The following is a 20,451-nucleotide window of genomic DNA, read 5'->3' on the forward strand; positions in this document are numbered from 1 at the left end:
GATAAAGAAGAAAACTTCTTATATGCAATTCTAAATTAGATAATAGATGGCATGTACCATGTTATTAATAAAAAACTTTCCTATAGAAAATAATGATCAAATCTCCAAAACGATCTTGTACAACAACAGATCATCTGGAGGTATCTCCATTCCTGATCTCAAGCTGTACTACAGGGCAACAGTAATAAAAACTGCATGATATTGGCATAGAAACAGAAAGGAGAATCAATGGAACCGAATAGAAGACCCAGATATAAACCCACACACCTATGAATACTCAATATTTGACAAAGAAGCCAAATCCATTCAATGGAAAAAAGACAGCATCTTCAACAAATGGTGCTGGACCAACTGGATGTCCACATGCAGAAAAATGAAAACAGATCCATATTTATCACCCTGCACAAAACTAAAGTCCAAGTGGGTGTTTCTTCTTATCCTGTCTGAAAGAGTTTCCCATATATCTAAAAGGAAATAACCCTAAACAGACAGAGTGATCTTGCATTTAGTATTGTTTCATTCAACATTTAAAATATGCCTTGTGTAAGTTCTTCATTGTCTTCTACTGCAGGAGATTTATTTACCTCGTGTTTACAGCAAATGCTCACACATTTCCCAGCATTATTCTGACCTGTCCACTATGTTTCTAATATAGTCTCAATAATTGCTCTGTTAACTTGAAATATACAAATAAAAAATCAATTGAATTCCATCCCACCAAACCTAAAGTGTCTCCTACATTTCTTAATGCATTTACCAACTAGGCCAAGGCATAGGTGAAATGATTTAGTTATATTGTATTGCCAAAAATGGTACTTTTATCAGTGACCGATATATAAATAGATGTATATCCAATGCTTTTAATTTCTTTCAGTCTAGCTGATGGTTTAGTAAAATCTATATATTCTATTCTAAATCCAATCTGCTTTCCAGACATCTACTTTTGTTGCTTGTGCTGTCATTGCTTTAATGTAGACCCAACAATTAAAACTCTGATATCAGTGCCATATGCGGCATGAAGCACAGATTTTATCATTCTTGCTACTGGGTCAAAATATGTAACCTCTCCCTTCCATCCACACAACCAATGTATCTTGCCACAGTTATTAAATATAACCTCCCCCATTCCTCCTGACTTATGAACTGTGCTTTTCCCTAAAGCCATACCTTTCTGCAGTCACCCGGCTATGCAATTTCTCATATCCATACCTTTGATCACATAATTTCTAACATAAAATTGTTCAGCCTGTCATCTATAGACGGCTTATCCTTAGGTTCCTAACCTGAATGTATCCATTAGTTACTTCTCATGATTTGGTGCTAGCTCTCAACAATCTAAGCTATATTGTACTCATTTACTCAAGCACCTGCCACGCAAGAAAGGCCAGAAATCAGGGTTCACAGTACATACTAGAGAAATATTTCAGAATCAGTCTTGAATAAAAGCCGTTTGTATATGATCTGGGAAATTATATATATACTTCAGGACTTAACCCAAGTTATTGTTGTCATTTGTGTGAATGTGTGTGTACACTCATAAACACATAAATATATAAACACAACTTGCTGAGTCCATTTAGTGTTGCCTGTATGTATATGATTTCAGTGTTGACAATTTGGCAGTGGATAGCCAATTAGGGGCTCATCCTTAAGGGAGAGGGGCAATTTCTCTGTCTCCCAGCAGTTATTAGGTACCTGAAAAGGCCCTCTGCTCTCTTGTACTCTTTCCCTTGTCCTTTGGAGTCTATGAACAAGAGAACTCTGGGCAAGCTGCAGGTTTGTGCTTTCACTCTACCTTTATGTTCCCTGGGTTGTTTTCCCCAGTGGTTACACGTCTTGAGTGAAGCCCCAAGAACCTCGGTGCTGAAGATGAAGGGATGAAGCCGCTGGTGGGTGGGAAGCATTCTAGCTCCCTTTGGGAAAGATCTTATTTCCTTCCAGGTTCTCTGGGGAGTAGGAGTTGTTTGTGAATGTACAGCTCCTTCTCCCTCTGCAGTGTTCTCTCTTCTTAGCAAAACGGAAGTTGGAGGAGAAGGAAGAGTCTATTCTTTGGTGTGCTTTGGGCTGTCCTGTGTCAAGCTCTGCATTGCCATGATCCCATGTAAATTGTGCCCACGGTGAAAGCAACACGGTGAGAACATGCTACATCTGAATTTTAATTATAGTGGCGTAAACATTCCTGCGAGCCCAGAGGAAGCCACTCTTCAGGTTTGCTCTCTTTTTGTAGCGAAGAAGTAGACTCAATCAGAGAGAAATTATCAAAGAGCAGAACTGAGGGCAAGTTCCTATTGCATTCTCTGTGTATACTTACATGTAAGAAAGCAGTAATTATACTTACTAAATAATGGTATTGGGCTACCCGCCAGTAGACGGACTTTTTCTTTGAACTGTTGCTGTGGTTGCTTGTGACTGGCTCTCACTCTGCAGCTCTGACTGGTCTTCTGCATGAAACAATCACCTACCTGCCTCTAACTCCCAAATGCTGTGAGACATGAGACGCAGAAACCACCATCCCTGGACCCCTTTTAACTCTTTATTTTAACTTTAAATCCTTACTTTTTACTTTATTTGTATGTAAGTGAAAAAACAAACATGTAACTATATCCAGTTCCAACAAAAACTTATTTTTATAGCCAATCTTATGTATCTCAGCCTTATTTCTGAACTCCCCAATTATTTTAAAGCAAACTGTATTTTTTCATTGATAGTTATAGGTATGTACACAGGATCTTTATTAGTAGTATTGTATTAAAATAGAAAAAATAGTTTAGTTTCATCAATTAAGTTCATCTTCTACCTGGGATCCATATTTTCTTACTGCAAAATTTAAAGAACATGTGGGGGGGTTGTAGCATTTTGAATTTGTAAACTCACCTGGACATATCATTATGCAGGCTGACACTGTCCCTGGGATTAATCTATTAGGTACATAGTAGCACTCAGGGTTCAGGAACGCCCTTCTCCTGGTCACCTAGTAACTTTTCACTGGTCAACAAGAAGCTGAATAAATTCAAGTTGCAGGGTAATGTCAAGCTAGCTGACTTGGATCATCTCTGAGACGTTAGGAGAAATAACTATTGCCAAGCTTTAATGTGCTAAATCTTGAAGCTTTGTTGGCAGGAGACAGATACATTATTATTATTATTATTATTATTATTATTATTTGGAGTTTAGAAATGGATACAGAAGACATAGGATCATGTAAATTAGGTCAAATATTGAAGCAGATTTGGAGACAAAACCAAATGTTAAAGCAGGCACTCCTGGGTGATGATCTGTGTGAAGTGGCTGGTGAAGCCACTTGGATATCCACAGTGATCTTTTTGGGTCAAGGACTCAACGAAGCCCTTTATCAATTGATGGAGCACACTGCAGGGTCCCTTCGGTCCACCTGCCAGCAGCTGTATATACTACTTGACAAGGATAATCGGTGTGTCTGGAGACAAGGCAAGTAGTCTATTTTGTTTGCTTGGGCTTTACTTTCTTTCAGAATACTCATTTGGGCAGAGTTTAAGAGTGCATATGTACAGAAATACAATGAATGCAGAACCTCCTTTTAAGAAACAGGCATCATTACAGGGAAAGCGGGGAGACAACATCTCGCACAGACGGCTTTCCGTGTTCTCAGTAGCCAGGGTCACACTCGAAGGAAGAGAATTTAGAGCTCTGTTAGCAAAGAGAAGGCATTTCACTTGATGCCTAAACAATGAGTTGGAGACAAGCAACTGGAAATTCGGGTGCTTGGTCTGTTCTGGGGATGATCAAAGCCTTGGAGGTAGGAAAGTACAGGACTAATTAAAGCAGAACAAGCAGTTTTTCTGTGTTGGAAGAGAGCGTTCTAACTCTAGAGTCATTTGAACCTAGTCCTATTAATTACAAAAGCACTGGAAAGACTGGATAAGCTAGGAGAAGAGATTGGATCTCTAACACACTGAAGACAGGACGTAAATTCTCGGGAATACGACCAGGTGTGTGTGCTAAAAAGCCCAGCAATTATGGAGAATGTACTATCTAAAGAATATGATCCTAACAGCAGTGCTTTCAGAATCTAGGTGGCTTTATGAAATCCAGTTCCCAGACATACAGTGTCAAGGTGAATGTGCAGGCCTCATCAGTCAGGAATCCAGAGCAGGCAACACTATGCAGGACAAAGAGTGAACATCAAAGAAATCTGTCCCAAGGGTGTGTGACCCCAGAACCATCAGCAGCAGCTCAGGACCAGTGAGTCTCAGAGAGGGATTGAACAGTCCTAGATAACAAGCCAAGGCAAGTACTCAGCTGCCAGAAAGGACGAGTTCCAAATAAACATGGAATCTCATAAGACAAAGAGCAAATTGTTAGGGCTGCCATGGAAAGGCCAGCCCAGACCAGTGAAGGAAGATTTGGTGGCACTGAGGCTCTGGATACAGACTCCTAGCTCAGAACTGAGCATAGAGAAAGGTTCTTCCTGAAAGGAGCTTGAGAAGGAGCACAGATAGGAGCTTGGAATGAAATCAGGATGCTGTGAGAAATGGATCAACTCAGATATTGATGACACTTATAGCCGCAGGGCAGGGCAGTCAGGGCAGTCAGGGCAGTCAGGGCAGTCAGGGCAGTCTCTCTTAGTTTTTTGTCATTGATTGGCTACTGCATGATCAGTCAGAGAATGATATGGTCAAAGTTATTCCTTGAAGGAGCAGTATGATAGATTTTAATGATCACACATTCAGCAGGTGTGTGTGGGGGGTTGCATTTCCCACCAAAATACAGTGTCTGTGTCATCATAACAGCTGTTGCCTTTCTGCTATTTACCTCTCCTGGGGTGTTCAAATAATCTTATGTATGATATTGGAAATGAATAACTGACATAGTATAGTATCTCCTAAGGCACAGAAAAAAACAAACAAACAAACAAACTGCAGAATATACCAAATGATTGAGGACTCCATCCTTATTTGGAAGAAGGCATGGTCACATTGGTCAATAAAGTTTAAAGTATACTCATGGGCAAAATGCATCAGTTTCACTTATTGGCTACTATGTTAAAAGTAGAGTTTTCTTTCTTTCATTTTAACTCTTAAAATGTTTAAAGAGGGCAAACTGTGCAAATACCTCCTTCATCTATGCAAAAACATAATTTGACTTAGTTTTTACTTCTTCTTTGTGTGTGTACATGTGCAGAAATTATTGCTTTCATAGATTGCCTCATGAAAATGAATGCACATTTGGGGAACACCGCTACGCTTCTAAAGAAAGAAGAAAAAGAGATGTGTAATTTATGCAGCATGCATGAGGACCACACTCCACAGCAGACAATGTCAGCCATTCAAGAGACCAAAGCAACAGACATTGCTCCAAGAAGGGAACTAAATGTCATGGAAACAGCTACTGTTTCTCCTGCAAATGCAGAGGAGTGCCATTACACAAACAAGGGCCAGTCAAAAGAAAATAAAACACAGATAAATTCTGAATTAGGGGCAAAAGAAAACAATGCATCATTGAGCGGAAACATAATAGGGCAAGAAGAGTCGCAGAGCGCAGTGTTCCCAGATAATGCAGAAAATGAAGATGAAAAACAAATAGAACACATGACCGCTGAGAACATAAATGGCAACAAGGAAGACATTCATGATGTAATCCAGACAACAGCAAGGGAAAATCGAGAGATCTCAGAAAGCCAAAGAGAAAAGATTACCACATCCCCATCAGCATGGGATGTCTCCAGTAAGGACGGGAGTAACCTTCATAATGAGTCAGAGAGTCTAAAACAAAAGAATAACATAATGGAAAAAGAGTAAGTAAAAACACCATGAGAAAGTGTCTGTCTATGCCTACTTATCTGTCCATTTTCCTTAGTTACTAATTGTCTTGATCCTGCTGCTGTGACAAACTACCATAAACTGGACTGAGAGAGAGAAGCTGATTTCTCACAGTTCTGGAGGCAAAGCAAACAAGGCACAGGAGAATCACTGTTTACTGGAAGCTTCATAATGGTTCATAAAGGATGGTACATCCTTTCGGCATTCTCAGATGGTATACGGGGCAAACCAGCTTCCTGTCCCTTTATTAATAACACCAACCCATTTGTGAGGATTGTGCTGTTATGTCCTAATCAGCTTTCACAAAGGCCCCAGGACCTAACACATTCACCTGTGTGTTTAAATCTCAACATATGAGGGAATATACAATGAAGTTTTACATTTTCATGTTAGGTCTCCAAAAGTTACCATAGATCAGTGATTCAGTTTAAAATTGCTCCACAGAAATTTATATGGCTGCTGTTGCTAATATCATTTTGTTCTTCAGAGTTTTAGGAAACATGAATATTAAGTAGTGCTTTAAAGGAAAAGTAATTAGTTATGGTAATAGTTAAAACAATTGTTCAGAACATAAACACTTTTATAAATAACAAAATTAAATTTTAAGGAAAAAAGTGATTTCAGAATGTTAAACATTAAAAGACAATTTGCTAACATGATTATATAAATAATAAATATATGTGATATCATCAACATACATATGCATATCTCTAAGATAATTGTCTCGGTCTTTAAACTTTGTCTTCAGAACTCCAGGGGACTTCTGGGTAGGCTTTGCCGGATTTTTAAAGGTAAAAGTGCTTGTTCACACCTACCGAACTCTTTCTAGGCCACAGAGGAGGACATGGCAGCCAGTCCTGAAGATACCTAATAAACCAGGGTCAGTCGGAAGGGGAGGAGGACCTCCCCCATTAGTGGACCTGGAAGGGGCAGGGAGGAGATAAGGGAAGGAGGGTGGGGTTGGGAGTGAATGAGGGAGGGGGCTACGGCTGGAATACAAAGTAAATAACCTGTGATTAATATAAAAAATAAAAATTATAAAAAAAGGAAAAAAGAAAAGAAAATTCTCAGGAATTTTTATCAGATTCTCTAAAAGCCCACAAAATAAGGAAGGGAGAAAGACTGATGTATTTTTATGAGCTATCTCTCTCCTGAAAGGTAGCAATAATTCTTGATTTGTCTAGATAGTTTCAAACTATATTTTTCCAGGTAAATGCAACATTTCCTTAGCAAATGTGACATAGTGGAGAAAATATTTGAGGAGTGGGACAAAATTAATTTTTATTTGCTCTCTTCTTATTGATTAGTTCGTAAAAAAAATTTTACTCTGGGTAACTTGCCTCGAGTTTTCTTTTTCCTTTCTTTTCATTTGTGTGTTTATTTTTGGTCTCAGTCATTCATTTGTAAGAATGCTATCTCCCTCTTTGGAGTGTTTGGTAGCAAATGAGACAGTAACAGAACGGCCTAGTGTGGGGCTTCTCCGCCACTGGGCACACTCAGCTAAATGTTGGCGTACTATTTGATGTCATCACCAGCTCCGCTCACTCTCCCACCCCTACTCACTGCTGTTCACCAGTATCCATACCTGCATGACACGCTGATGCTCTGCTGTGTAGACACACATCATTCCTAGGAAAGCAGCACTGAGAGGATGTTCTGTAGCAAGGGCCTTAGCAAGTGCTTTTACCTACCCTGTCCACGGGACTTTATGAAAATGAAAAAAGGAAGTAACGCACCCACAACAAAGAGAATTTCATGAATTCTATAGATGAATCTCTCGATGCTTGGAAGATCTTCATGGTTTGAAAGAATTACCACCCTCTGACAAACAACTTCTAAAGTAGTCAACGTGTGGTTTCCCATTTCATTTGAGAAAAACATTGGCCCTTCACAGCCTCCCATTCAGAAATGACTCAAAACGCCAGCCCTTGAGTCACTGCATGCACCACTCCCTCCGACACCTCCTTTAGGTGTTGCCTGGTTAGGACTTCCTCTTTGTGGCATTGAACCAGTTGTGCTTGGCTTGCACATTTACAAAGATGACTCTTCCTTGCAGTCCCCCAGGCTAGGAAGCCGTCACACACATACAAGTACACATGATAAAGAAAACCATGCTCAGAAACTGTTGTGGTTCCCCACGTTAATTTTCTAAAAGCCCCATCCTTTGGGGTAGCTCTACTGCTGTATACACAAAGGTGGAAAAGACTAAATTGGTGTGATCTGTTTATTAAGACTAATCATATTGGATCAGTACTATGGAGAATGTATCTATTCACAAATCTCCTCTATACTTTATTTTTAATTTCAGAACCACACCTTGTAGAGGTGGGGTGCATTGAGATGGTTTCCAGGATACAGAAGAGAGCATTCCTGAAGTTATATGAAGCTGGTTCACTGAATTTCCTGTTGAATAATCATTGTATTTCATTGAATTATTATTGTATTTATAAACAAGAAAGTTAATCAGATCAGCATGCTGGATACCGTTTTTTAGTTGAAGATTGTGTACTTAAATAAGTGACCTTGAGGAGTTAAACATTTTATCACATTTCTTTATAAAATTATACTCCAAATTGTAAATGAAAACAGCCAAAACTTTAACATATAACTGAGAAAAATCATGCTGTGTTATGCATAGATCCCCTCATTCATTGTCAACACTGCCTTTGTTTTAGTTACTTCTCTGTTGTGAGATAAATAGCATCAAAGGAGAACCCCAACTAAATGGTTTTAGTGTAGGCATCAAATCGTTATTGAACATACAGTCTATTCAGGTCCACTACTATTAAAAGGTTTAGCTATCATTTCTCATTCAAGCTTCCCATAATCATAGCTAAAATATTAGTTTCAAGTTGTAATGGGTGGAGTGATCATTCCTTAGGAAAGATTTGAGGGAGTCATGGCAATATTTTGAGACCTTTTTCTTCCATACTAAAGATTCATGGTGTAGCCTATTCTAAAACTGAACTTCTATGAAGCCTGTAGCAAGTTCAAATCTCAGCCTCAGTTTCCCTCTCTGTGAAATAGTAAAGATAGTAGTACTTGACACAAAAGCTACTCAAATTAAACAAAACGATATAATCTAGAACCTAACCCACAGAAAGCGTTCAACTATTGACTAGTTGACGTGGACAATTTTTGCCCCTCCTTTCATCACTTCCTCCTAAGGGAATAGGAGTCATCCAGATCCCTGGCAGGCAAGTAAGCAGACAGGCGAATGAGGGACTTTGGGTAAACTGATGTACTTTGTACTTGAACATTTAAGATGGGCAATTTCCTCATTCTTCTTCGTCTCCAACTCGATGATTTGGTGGCCTTTTTCTCCCCAGGAGGAACTGTTCAGAATTTTCAAGTCTCCCAAGAGAGGCGGTGGGTGGCTCTTGAGCATCTGTGGAAGGAAGCAATTAGCTTTTCTTCATTGTCAGGCTTCTCCACCGCCCTGCAATAGCCCAAACTAGCAATTTCTGAGGGAGAAATATAATCCTCTCTACCCCTAACCATATAGAGTCGGATTATCTTCTGCGCTGGCAGTCTGTCTCTTTGTTCTCTCTTTCTCCTTCTCTCTCTGTCTCTATCAATTGCTCGCTCTCTCTTGCTCTCTTTGCCTTTCTCTGTGTCTGTCTCTCTCTGTCTATCTCTCTGGGGGGACACAAGCACATGCCTGTGTGCTTTGCCTTTCCACAAAGATTAGCTAAACTTTCCTTTTCCTGGCTTTTCACTTTTAAATCATCAGAAAAAAGAATCCATTCTTGCATTCCTAGAGGATCTCACCTTAAATGCCTCACTCTCCTCACAGTTAAGCAAAACTCAATTTATTTTATAACATCATTGATCTTTGAATTTTATTATAGGCTGATTAAAAGTGAGAAATAAATAAATCACTTTGATAATGAAGATAGTCAAAACGACTGTAACTAGCTTATGTACTTAGCTAACATATTTAATACAGTACAGGTAACTTCCCTACAATGTGAAGGCAGAGTTTCTTATAATAACTGTAGAACTGTATATTTAACTCAAAGCTTTCCTGTGATGTAGGTATTATTTTCACTACATATTACAGGAAATTGTGGAACACAGAGGTTGAAAGACTTTTTGATTACAGAGTTAATAAATGTGAGAACTAAAGTTCACAACAAAGAAATGTACCTCACGTTGTACCTTTGTGCATCTGGCTGTAAGAACGTGGACAGAAGAGGTGGAAAATGAAGCTTTTTTTTTTTTTTTTCTGCAGGTACCTTGGTTTGCTGCACGATGGGACTGACCCTCAAGTCTCTTGTTACATTACAGCGCCATCGCATGTCCTACAGCAGATTGATTGCCAGATAATTAACAACCTGAGCTCCTTTATAGTGAGCGATGGTGAAGAATTGGTCAGCAATGTAATCACTGTTCAATGCTCAGATATGGAAATGAAAATCCCATTCCCAATATGCATTGCAATTCCATTCAAGGCACGCTACAAGGGAAATTACAGAGACCTCATGGTGAAAATGTCTGACACCAACTTCCGGTCCAGCTACCTCACCCCACATACGCTGGAAAGAATGAGGGGAAGTTACACGGTCAGTAAACCCGGGTACAACTGTATTTGTTGTTTGTCTCTTCTTCCGATAATTCAGAATATTATGCTGTAATAATAATTGTTCTGTGTACAAGAACAGGTACATTCAAAAAAACATTTATAAAGTTCAAACACTCAAAATTGTTTGCCGAAGTTAGTAATAGAGGACTCGGGCCTAGGACTCCTGGAAAACAACCAACATAATAGCATAATTAACTCTATGGTTTAGACTAACTTCATAATAAATAATGTGTTGGAATGCTGCATACACTGAAGCTCTGGAATCTTCACATGCTACAGTTTTACTTTTTATTATTCATAGATGGGGAGAATACATAAAATGAAAACTGTGTATTTGCATGTTTTCATAATTTTATCAATGGAATTTAGTCTAAACATTGAGGATTGCACTTTCGATAGTTAGGATTTGGACAGTAAGGGAAAAAAAAATCTGTCTCCCGTATTTGTCTTTAGTGTGAAAATGAGTGGGTCAAAACACCTCTCTGGTTGGGTGTGGTGTCAATTCCTTTAATTCCTTGGAAGGCAGAGGCAGGCTGATCTCCATGTGTGTGAAGGCCAGCCTGGTCTACACAGAGAGTTCCAGGACAGCCAGAGGTGTTACACAGAGAATCATTGTCTAAACTGCCACCACTCAAAAAATTAAAAAAAAAATCTCTCCTGTGATACAAAATTTTTTGAAAAATTAATATAATAATGTGTTCCTGATTAGAATGCAAAGATTAAATAGACAAGCCACTTAAGAAGGTGGGGAAAAAGCCTTTATATAAGTGAGTTGTTAATGAGCTATCACTATTTGAAACAGACTTTATTGTCATAATAATACAAGCTCTCTATTTCACAGATTCAAATGTTGCTGCGACAGAATACAGAATTATAAAATTTAGGATTATAGAGTGGATGAGGACTCAAGTTAAGGGTTTCTGTGGGCTACTATACTTACTTTTAACCAATTAAGCTGTTCATCTTTTCACATGCAAATATTTGTTATTTGATACATATTAAATACATATTAAAATCTTCATAATATATTCTGCCGTTTTGGTTTGTTTACAAATCAAAATGAGTTCATATAGTTGACTAATAAAGCTAACTCTATGCCTTTCACCTCTATTCATGCAACTGATACTTGTTAGATTTAGCTGCCTGTGAATATGAAATTCTGATTAGCATTGCTCTAGAGTAGGCTTCTGAAGCCTGGCAAGTCTGTGTGTCCTTTATAGCAAGGACTTTAGAAACTGCTCACAGTGCAAGCGCCTTTCCCAGATAGGCTTGAAAGATGTTTTGTGAATGAATAATCAAGACACAAGGAAAATTAAGAGGTTCATTGTCTACTAAAAACCTGTCCTTTTCTTTACATTGTAGGCTAATGAGACTTATCTCTAATTTTAGCTCAAGAACATTTGAGTTCTGGCTGCATTCCCATGTTTTATGTGGGTTCTATGACATTTAAGCATTCTAAGTCTCAAAAGCCTTTTTAGTTTCCCCTAGTATCTGCCAAGTGTGGCCTCAGTGCCCAGCAACCGTGGCTTGTTCCCAGGAGACCTTTTCTTCTCCCTCCATTCCCTCTGGCCACTGAAGAAGGATCTTTGTGCTCAGAATTTTCCCAACCGTGATATTGTGAAATGTTTCCCTTAGTTAGCTCTCAAATGATAGCTTATTTTCCACTGTGAATAAGCCTGAAATGCTTGTGTGTGTGCATATGCTGTTAGCCACTCACGCTGGGGGGGGGGGGGTGTCCACCTGGTACTTAGGGACGCCTGTGTAGAGCAAACTGCTTCGTGCTCTGCCTCCTCCTTGGAAGCATCGGTGATTGTACACGTAGATCATTTTGCTTTCGTTCGTGGACTTGGTCGCATTTTACAAGATAAAAACTGTTGAGTATGTGGCTGAGTATATGATTATTTGTTTGAATATAAAGGCTCAAGAAAGAAACAGTGCATTACTCTGTAATTCTGTTTGCACTGCAGAAAGAAAGAGACAGTGGCTTTATTGTAGCATCTGAAGATGTTGTGAACTGTCAGAAGGAAGAGTTTTTCTGACAGTACCTACGCTACAATGTTAGAGCAAAATGCCCAACTAATAAAATTCTATTCCTTTGAATTCCATAAAATAGCATAGAAACTTCTAGAAAAAATTATATATAAAATTCATTCTAGCCAATATATATATATATATATATATATATATATATATATATATATATATATATATATATATATATATATAATTTTAGCCAAAGTTGTCTAGGATCCCAGCAGCAATTAAAATTGTGAAGATACTATGACTACCTATGATGCATGAGTGAGGATTAAATGTAAGTTACAAAATAAAATTTATCTCTCACTTCTCTGCTGGGAAGCCCAAGCTTTAGAAAATCTCGTCTACTTAACCTTTGCTTCAAGAAGGAGCCATCATGCTCCGTGACTGTGGTGCTCCACACTGTGGGTGGCTACGGATGGTGTGCACGCTTTCGTTGTTTTGTCTTTGACAGCTGCGGAATATGTACGGTAAACGTACTTCCCCAGAGCAGCGCTACTAGAATATGTACGGTAAACGTACTTCTCCAGAGCAGCTACTGCTTGCTCCATTGCAGTATCTGTTACTCCTCACAGGGAACTTGTGCTGCAGTGAATGTTTACAAGTTGGGAATGTTTTCTGTAGTGTCTTGTTTGAAAAAGCAGTCTTTCACAGTGACAAGAAAGGGGCTTACTCTGAAGTCAAGCATGGATGCCCGGATATCCTTCTGTTACCCTGCGGGAGTTTTCAGCTCGCCTGTGCTTGTACAATTGAAGGTAAACATTAAAAAGGGAAGTTGATTAGCTCTTCTGTCTGGTGGGTCACACATGGTCTTAAAGTGCAGAGGATGCAGGTCCTTCATGTAGCCATAAAGCTAATCCTTTCTTGTACCTGGAATCTTCTCCAGTGAATTGAATGATGTAATCAGCATTTTGAGCACATTCTGAAAAGCACATAGATGCTTTTCTTTGCAAGGATTTCCTACATAGTCTTTTTCATTACTTGTTTATATTTGCTTGCAAGCATATGTTGAACAAGACAATGACTGACAGATTTGGGGGCATTTATATAAATCCAGATTTCCACATGAAGCGTTGGAAAAATAAAAAGCTAATGGTAAATTCAAATGTTGATTGCCATGACTTTTGGATTCTACTTACTAAAAAAAAAAAAAATAGCTTTCTTGGAATGAGGATTTAATATACACAAACATCGTTCTTAATAATGTATATTACTATATCAGTGTACATGCCAGAAGGTTTATTTTTCCAATGATATTTCTTATCCTTCCATCGTTGTCTTTCCCATTCTCTCTTTTCTATTTCTTTCAGTTCTTATCACAAATAGAAAGTCAAGGAGAGAGGTTGGGAATAGAGACTAATTATAATATTTCATTAACAAATATTTTCTATAAACTTTGAATTACGTAATCATTTTGTTATTAACCATTCTTATGTGAGAGGAACTGATGTAAATATAGTCTTATTTTTCAACATGTTTGTGTGCATGTGTGTGTGAGTGAGTTTGTGTATGGGAAGGAAACCACGTTTTAAGAGATTTTACCCAATTGCATGATTTTATATAGGCCATTTTATTTACAGGCAGGAATTTACAGAGAAGCATATACAGATGCATTCCCTAAATTTTCAGAAATTGTTCTGATAGGGATGTAGTAATATTTGCATCTTCTGAATGTATTTGTGTATATGTGTGTTTGAGTGCGTATCAATGGACATGGACATGTTTTTTCATCTTTGTTTAGATCCAGCCAGTTGACCCTTCTCTGCTGTTACATTTAAAATCCCATCAAGATCTCTCATATTCAGTACTGTCCACGAGCCCCCTTATCCACGTCCAGCACCCATCAACTCATTCCTTTCAGAAGCCAGTCACTGTATTCCTCCCTTGTCCTCTCCCCGAAAAAAAGAACCCTGAGTCTGAGAAAGATCATGGGAGACCAGACAGTGCCACCGTGCACAGGAGAATACCAACACCCTTGCACTTCAACAGGTGAGTCACAGACCCTGCTAGTCCTCAGTGATTGAATGGGGGAAAAGAACCTTCTGTGCCGAACCGCAACCAAATGGCTTGTTTTTAAATATCAGCGGTAAAATAGTATTGTATGTTCTTATTGTTGACCCACGATAGAAATGGGCCCAAAACTGTGCCGTTTGAAAAACGGTGCTTTCGAGTAATATAGATAGAATATTAATCTTCTCAAGAATTTATGATATGAGTAATTGTGAGAATGCAACATAGTATTTTAATTTCTTCATTTACTATAAGAAAATGACTAATTTGATTTTTAAAATAAATTAAATTTGAATTTATATTTACCTGTCAGTGGATTTCTTCTGCCAAGTTATATAACCAAACATCTTCACAAATAGAGTCAAAGCTACACATTAGCTCAACAGCCATAATAAATGAATGTAATACATTGCAGTACCGTACACCTGATTCTAATTCGTAACATTTAATAAGATTGATTTTCTCTTCCAGTAGAGGAAGCGAAGGGGGATCTTTCTGTTCATTAAGCACGAGAGTAGCAGGTCCTCTTTGTACACCGTGGCCTGTATCACCATTCTGCCAACGTGAACATTTGAGTGTAGTGACGTTACAGAGCTCCACGAGTCTGCTAACCACTGAGTGATGCAGTCACCAACTGAATTCACACTCTTCCTCTCTAACGAGCAGCTATCGTTTATCTGGGTTAATAGCTATATTCTCTTCCCTATTGTTCTTGAAGTTAAAGAAACCTGGGGCAGCACTTTGATTGGTGGCTGAGAGGAGAAATCAAACCGTCTTCACTGTATGATAAATGACAGAGGACACAGAAAGAAACACTTTCCACTTGTCACAATTTTGCTCCTCAATGTCACCAGCTGAGCCGATTTCTAACCTACTTTCACAACTCTCTCCTTCTCTTAGATAGTTCCATCACATCTACTGCAAGATGCCATATAGTTTCTACACATTCCAGTTCAAAACACCGCAGGGTTAGAAACACTGTGACATCTAAAAATATGCTTTAAGACAATATTTGAATTATTGTTTTTAATATTTTCTTCTAAATTCTCTTTGTATTCATCACCTATGAAAATTTCCTATGAAAATTTTGTTGATAGCCTTTTGCTATCTATTCATTTTTTGTATCACTGCCTTTGCCTTTTAAAAAATTCACACATAGTTATTTCCATCCTTTATTGATTCTATTGGTCTTTCCTGTCTGTAGCTATGTTTCTATTACCTGCCATTTGTGGCTCTTTCTTTATCTGGGAACGTTAAAGCCTGCACGTGTTCTGTAAGATTTCTTTTGGCATGAACTGGAGCTGACTTCCTCAGATGGCATGTGTTTCTGTCTCTGTTGAGATCAGTTGCTACTTCCGAGGGACTGCGTTCAACAGTCTCAGTGTGCTAGCCTTCAGGTTAACTTTCCAGCATGCCTGTGACCCTGAAGATGGACAGCCTCATACTATGCTCACTTGATTATCGCTCACTCTAGCCCCTGCTTCTTGGTGATTGGAAGGGGTATGTCCAGACGGAAATCCCTTCATTCCAGTCTGATTGCTCCTTCTGCTGAACTCTGACCTTACACATTTTTATCAAAAAGTTTGGGGAATTCTTTCCAGATTCTTCTGCTTTATGCAAGCCAAAATATTATGCATAAAAGTTATAGTAACCATCATCTGTCTTGTGTTGTGGAGGAAAGGACCTCAGATTACTTATTCCCAATTTACTCTTTTACATTCCTGTGGTTTTTAAATTATTAAATATATAATCTTTTAGAGAATCACCTGAAGAAAGTAATTGGAATGTTATAGATAGTAACATCACACAGGGTGTATTGCCCTTAGGTGCTAGTACTATCTGGCCCCAAGCTATCAGAATAATGAGACAGCTTCAGTGTAACACAAGTTCAGAGAAGTATGGAGCAAATAAAATGTTTCCCATTAAAGCTGAAGCTTGTGTTTTGTAAAGTCTTAAAATGTATTATATACTACTGTATTCAAGAGTGTTAAATTCCTGACAAATTGAAAAGCTTGCTTTGTAAAGTCAAGAGGAAACCCCTCTAGAATACTCCCTAGCTGTATATCTTTCTACTCATGAAAAAAAAAAAAAAAAGGAAGTGACAAGAAGTACTTGTTTTGTTTTGTTTGTTTTGACCAAGGGAAACCCTTCTGAATGCTGTTTATGTGGCATTGGGGGAATTATGGAAAGGTGACAAAGTTGCAACAATTGGTTACTGACAGACTTGAGCCTGGCTGTGGAGCTGGCATCCCGTCTCCTTGGCGGGTTATCTGAGGGTAGTTAACCTACAGTTCAGAGAGACCGCCATTTCTCTCCAAGCGTACTCAGTGGAAGAGTTCCAGACTTGCCACTGTCGCTGCAGTAAGGAAAACTTTAACCCAAGTGGGCCGACTCTATCCTCCCAAAGCACGGCTGTCTGACATGAGAAGAGCTTTGAACTCTTGAAATAGCTGCCTCAATTTCTTGGTTTGTTCACGTTTTTATATATATTTGTTTTTCTAATTAATTGATTTTTTTATTTTTTTAATTTAATTTTTATTGATTAAATTCATTCACTTTGTATCCCAGCTGTAGCCCCCTCTCTCATTCCCTCCCAACCCCACCCTTCCTCTCTCATCTCCTCCCATGCCCTTTCCCCAGTCCACTGATAAGGGAGGACCTCCTCCCCTTCCCTCTGTCCCTAGCCTATCAGGTCTCATCAGAACTGGCTGCATCATCTTCCTCTGTGGCCTGGTAAGGCTGTTCTCACCTCTCAGAGGGAGGTGATCCAAGAGCCAGCCACAGAGTTCATGTCAGGGACATTTCCTGTTCCCATTACTAGGGAAACCACTTGGATAATGAGCTGCCATGATTTACATCTGTGCAGGGGTTCTAGATTATTTCCATGAATGGTCTTTGATTGGAGTATCAGTCTCAGAAAAGACCCCTGGCCCCAGATTTTTGGTTCTGTTACTCTCCTTGTGGAGCTGCTGCCCCCAAACCCCAATCTTTCTATCTCCACCTTCTTTCATAAGATTCCCTGCATTCTGCCCAAAGTTTGGCCATTATCTCAGCATCTGCTTTGATATCCTGCTGAGTAGAGGCTTTCAGAGGCCGTCTGTGGTAGGCTCCTGTCCTGTTCCCTGTTTTCTCCCTCTTCCCATGTACATCTGTTTGTCTTTCTGAGTGAGGATTGATCATCTTACTCAGATTCTTCCTTCTTGCTTAGCTTCTTTAGGTGTACAGATTTTAGTATGTTTATCCTATATTATATGTCTAATATCCACTTATAAGTGAGCATATACCATGTGTGTCTTTCTGCTTCTGGGATACCTCACTCCAGATGATTTTTTCTTATCCAAAATATGTTCAAGTACACAACAAGAACATTTGCTCAACCATGTTCATAGCAGTTTTATTCATAATAGCCAGAATCTGGAAACAACCCAGATGTCTGTCAGCTGAGGAATGGATACAGAAATTGTGGTACATTTACACAATGGAATACTTCTCAGCAATTAAAAACAAGGAAATCATGGAATTTGCAGGCTAATGGTTTGTTCACATTTTAAGGCATAAAGTGAGTTTTCTGTTGCTTAAAAATATTAGTATTAGCAAGAACTAGTAATATAGAAAAAGAACATAAAGATGCAAAGAAAAATACTTAGGTAAAGATGATATTTATTTCCCATACGTAGATTTTCCACTTTGTCTATTTGCTCCATTAACAAACATACATTATTATTAACTATCTCTTACTTCTACCCAAAAGAATATTAACAAATGTTATCTCATTTTTATGCTCCTTGGTACTGGAGTTTATTGTGTTATAGGATGGATAGATATGGAATCAGTGAAGAAACAAGAGCCTTCTGAGTGGAAATTAATTGGAGCCATCACCCTTCTTTTCATGAATTATAGCATAATGGAAATTTTTTTTTTTTTTGAGTTAGACATTCTGAAATCTGATGAGAAAAAAAATACAACGAAGGAAGTTTGAAAGTGTGGCCTATGCTGTTCAGTAAGACATGGTATATATAAAATACAGAGCAATTCTAGTATCGTGTATATTTTCATTTAAAAAAAATTGTGATAGTGCTTAAGTCACGTTTGGGTCCCAGTGTCTCTGGGACTACAGCCTGAGGCATAGTAACTGACTTGCACGTAAGCTTAACAATGAAGAGTGTTCCTATATTTTGATCAATTACTTTTGAAGAGTGGCATGTGTGGAGGATATGCTAATGCTGATAGATTATAAAGGAACGCCAGCTGTCAGGAGCAGACACATCCACAACACACAGCAGATTAGGTAATGGAGTCTACGATGAATGTAACTGGGACTGTGGGTATTGAAAATTAAGCAAGACTCCAAAGTGTATGACTTGATAATTTGAACAGGATAGGTGAATCAGGAAACAACACAAAAACAACATAAAAAAAAAACAACCTTTTCTTTCAGTATCAGTTGTTTGAATTGAAATCCGAAAGTTATACTGGTAGCAAATGTTAAGCAAAGAGTATACAATTTGACCCAGAAAATGGTCATCAATTTAGAAACTAAATCCCAAAGGCTACATAGAAAACAGAGTACTTGAAATCCATCAGGCAGCTGTGCACCCTACGCACGGGATTATGTATACCCCCTTGTCCACTTACTTTCTGTCTTAGGGTTTCTATTGCTATGATGACAGCTTTGACTGAAAGTAACCTGGAGAGGAAAGGGTGTATCTGGCTTCCATGTCTACATCTCAGTCTATCATCATGGAACGGGGTCTGAGCAGGGACTGAAATAGAGACCATGGAGGGATGCTTGCTCAGTCTGCTTTCTTTATTCAACCCAAGAGCAAGTGTGGCACCACTCACCGTGGCCTGTCTCACACCAACCATGAATCAAAAAAATGCTCTGCAGACATGCCTACAGACAGCAGGATAAAGCATGTTTGCAACTGAGGTTTCTCTTCCTGAATAATTCTTGTGTCAAGTTGATAAAATGAAGTGAGGAAACACTTCTGTTTTAAAACTGCTTTATCAACATACTTCATTTGTTTGAGACAGGGTTTCTCTGTGTAGACTTGGCTGTCCTGGACTTTGTAAACCAGATTGTCCTCTAACTCACAGTGATCCACCTGTCTCTGCCTCTCAGAATCCTGGGATTACAGGCTTGAGCCACCACACTTTGCTATCATACATAATTTATAATGAGAATTAGTTTAAAGTTTTTTGAGAGAAGAAATATAAAGAATTACTAAATTGGGTTTCTCAGAAAAAGTTAATCCTAAAATGTTAATGACATTCACACTTAAAGGCCTATGCATTATGTATACCACAAAGGGAATATTCTGAAATTTAAATGTGCTACGAGAATGTTGATGATGTTTTTGCTTGAGCACATTTTTTTTTTCTTAGACACTAATAGCATGTTTATTTTAGTGATCATTTTCAAAGAATCTCATGCTCTTTGGGGGAAGAAGTGAATATTTTAAAAAATATCTATCTATCTATCTATCTATCTATCTATCTATCTATCTATCTATCTATCCACTTCACATTGCAATCATAGCCCCCTCTCTCCTCTCTTCCAGGTCCCACCCTCTCTCCCTCTTCCTTCCATCCTCCCCCCCCCTACACCTAAGAAAAGCTTTTGTCAAAGCTTGCTAATAGTGCGTAACTAGGGCAGTCTAGTTAGAGATCTGCTAATCCCAGAAGGTATAGACATATCATGAGATTATTTGACTTAAAGGTAAGTTGTGTCTATTACTGCACATTCTGTTTGATAATTGAGGATTTTATTTTTCACATGTTTTGAGACATATTCTTGTTATATATACTTTTGGTACCTGCTTAAGCCGTGCTGGTCTCATTCTCAGCTTTCCTCCTGCCTCATTATCCCCAGTGCTAAGATTATAGGCACATGCCATTAATCTTGGTAATTAAAGACACTTTCTAAGGCAACAGAAAAGCAAACAAAAAGTCTTTAAGCAAAAAGTGCTTCAATTCTATCTATCTATCTATCTATCTATCTATCTATCTATCTATCTATCT

General features: G+C 38.5%; 1 protein-coding gene across 1 annotated transcript in view; it reads left to right on the forward strand.

Moving 5' to 3' along the window:
- The first annotated feature begins 3,176 nt into the window (after nt 1–3,176).
- The window catches only part of Dthd1 (death domain containing 1), a 55,203-nt gene continuing 37,928 nt past the window's right edge, over nt 3,177–20,451 (forward strand). The window contains exons 1-5 of the mRNA XM_055623806.1: nt 3,177–3,447; nt 5,161–5,773; nt 10,033–10,363; nt 12,996–13,175; nt 14,162–14,409. Coding sequence (XP_055479781.1) covers nt 3,177–3,447; nt 5,161–5,773; nt 10,033–10,363; nt 12,996–13,175; nt 14,162–14,409 — 1,643 coding nt within the window. The remainder of the gene's footprint in view (nt 3,448–5,160; nt 5,774–10,032; nt 10,364–12,995; nt 13,176–14,161; nt 14,410–20,451) is intronic.

Source organism: Psammomys obesus, unplaced genomic scaffold, assembly GCF_907164565.1.
Source record: "Psammomys obesus unplaced genomic scaffold, mPsaObe1.curated_primary_1811, whole genome shotgun sequence".
Lineage (NCBI taxonomy): Eukaryota > Metazoa > Chordata > Mammalia > Rodentia > Muridae > Psammomys > Psammomys obesus.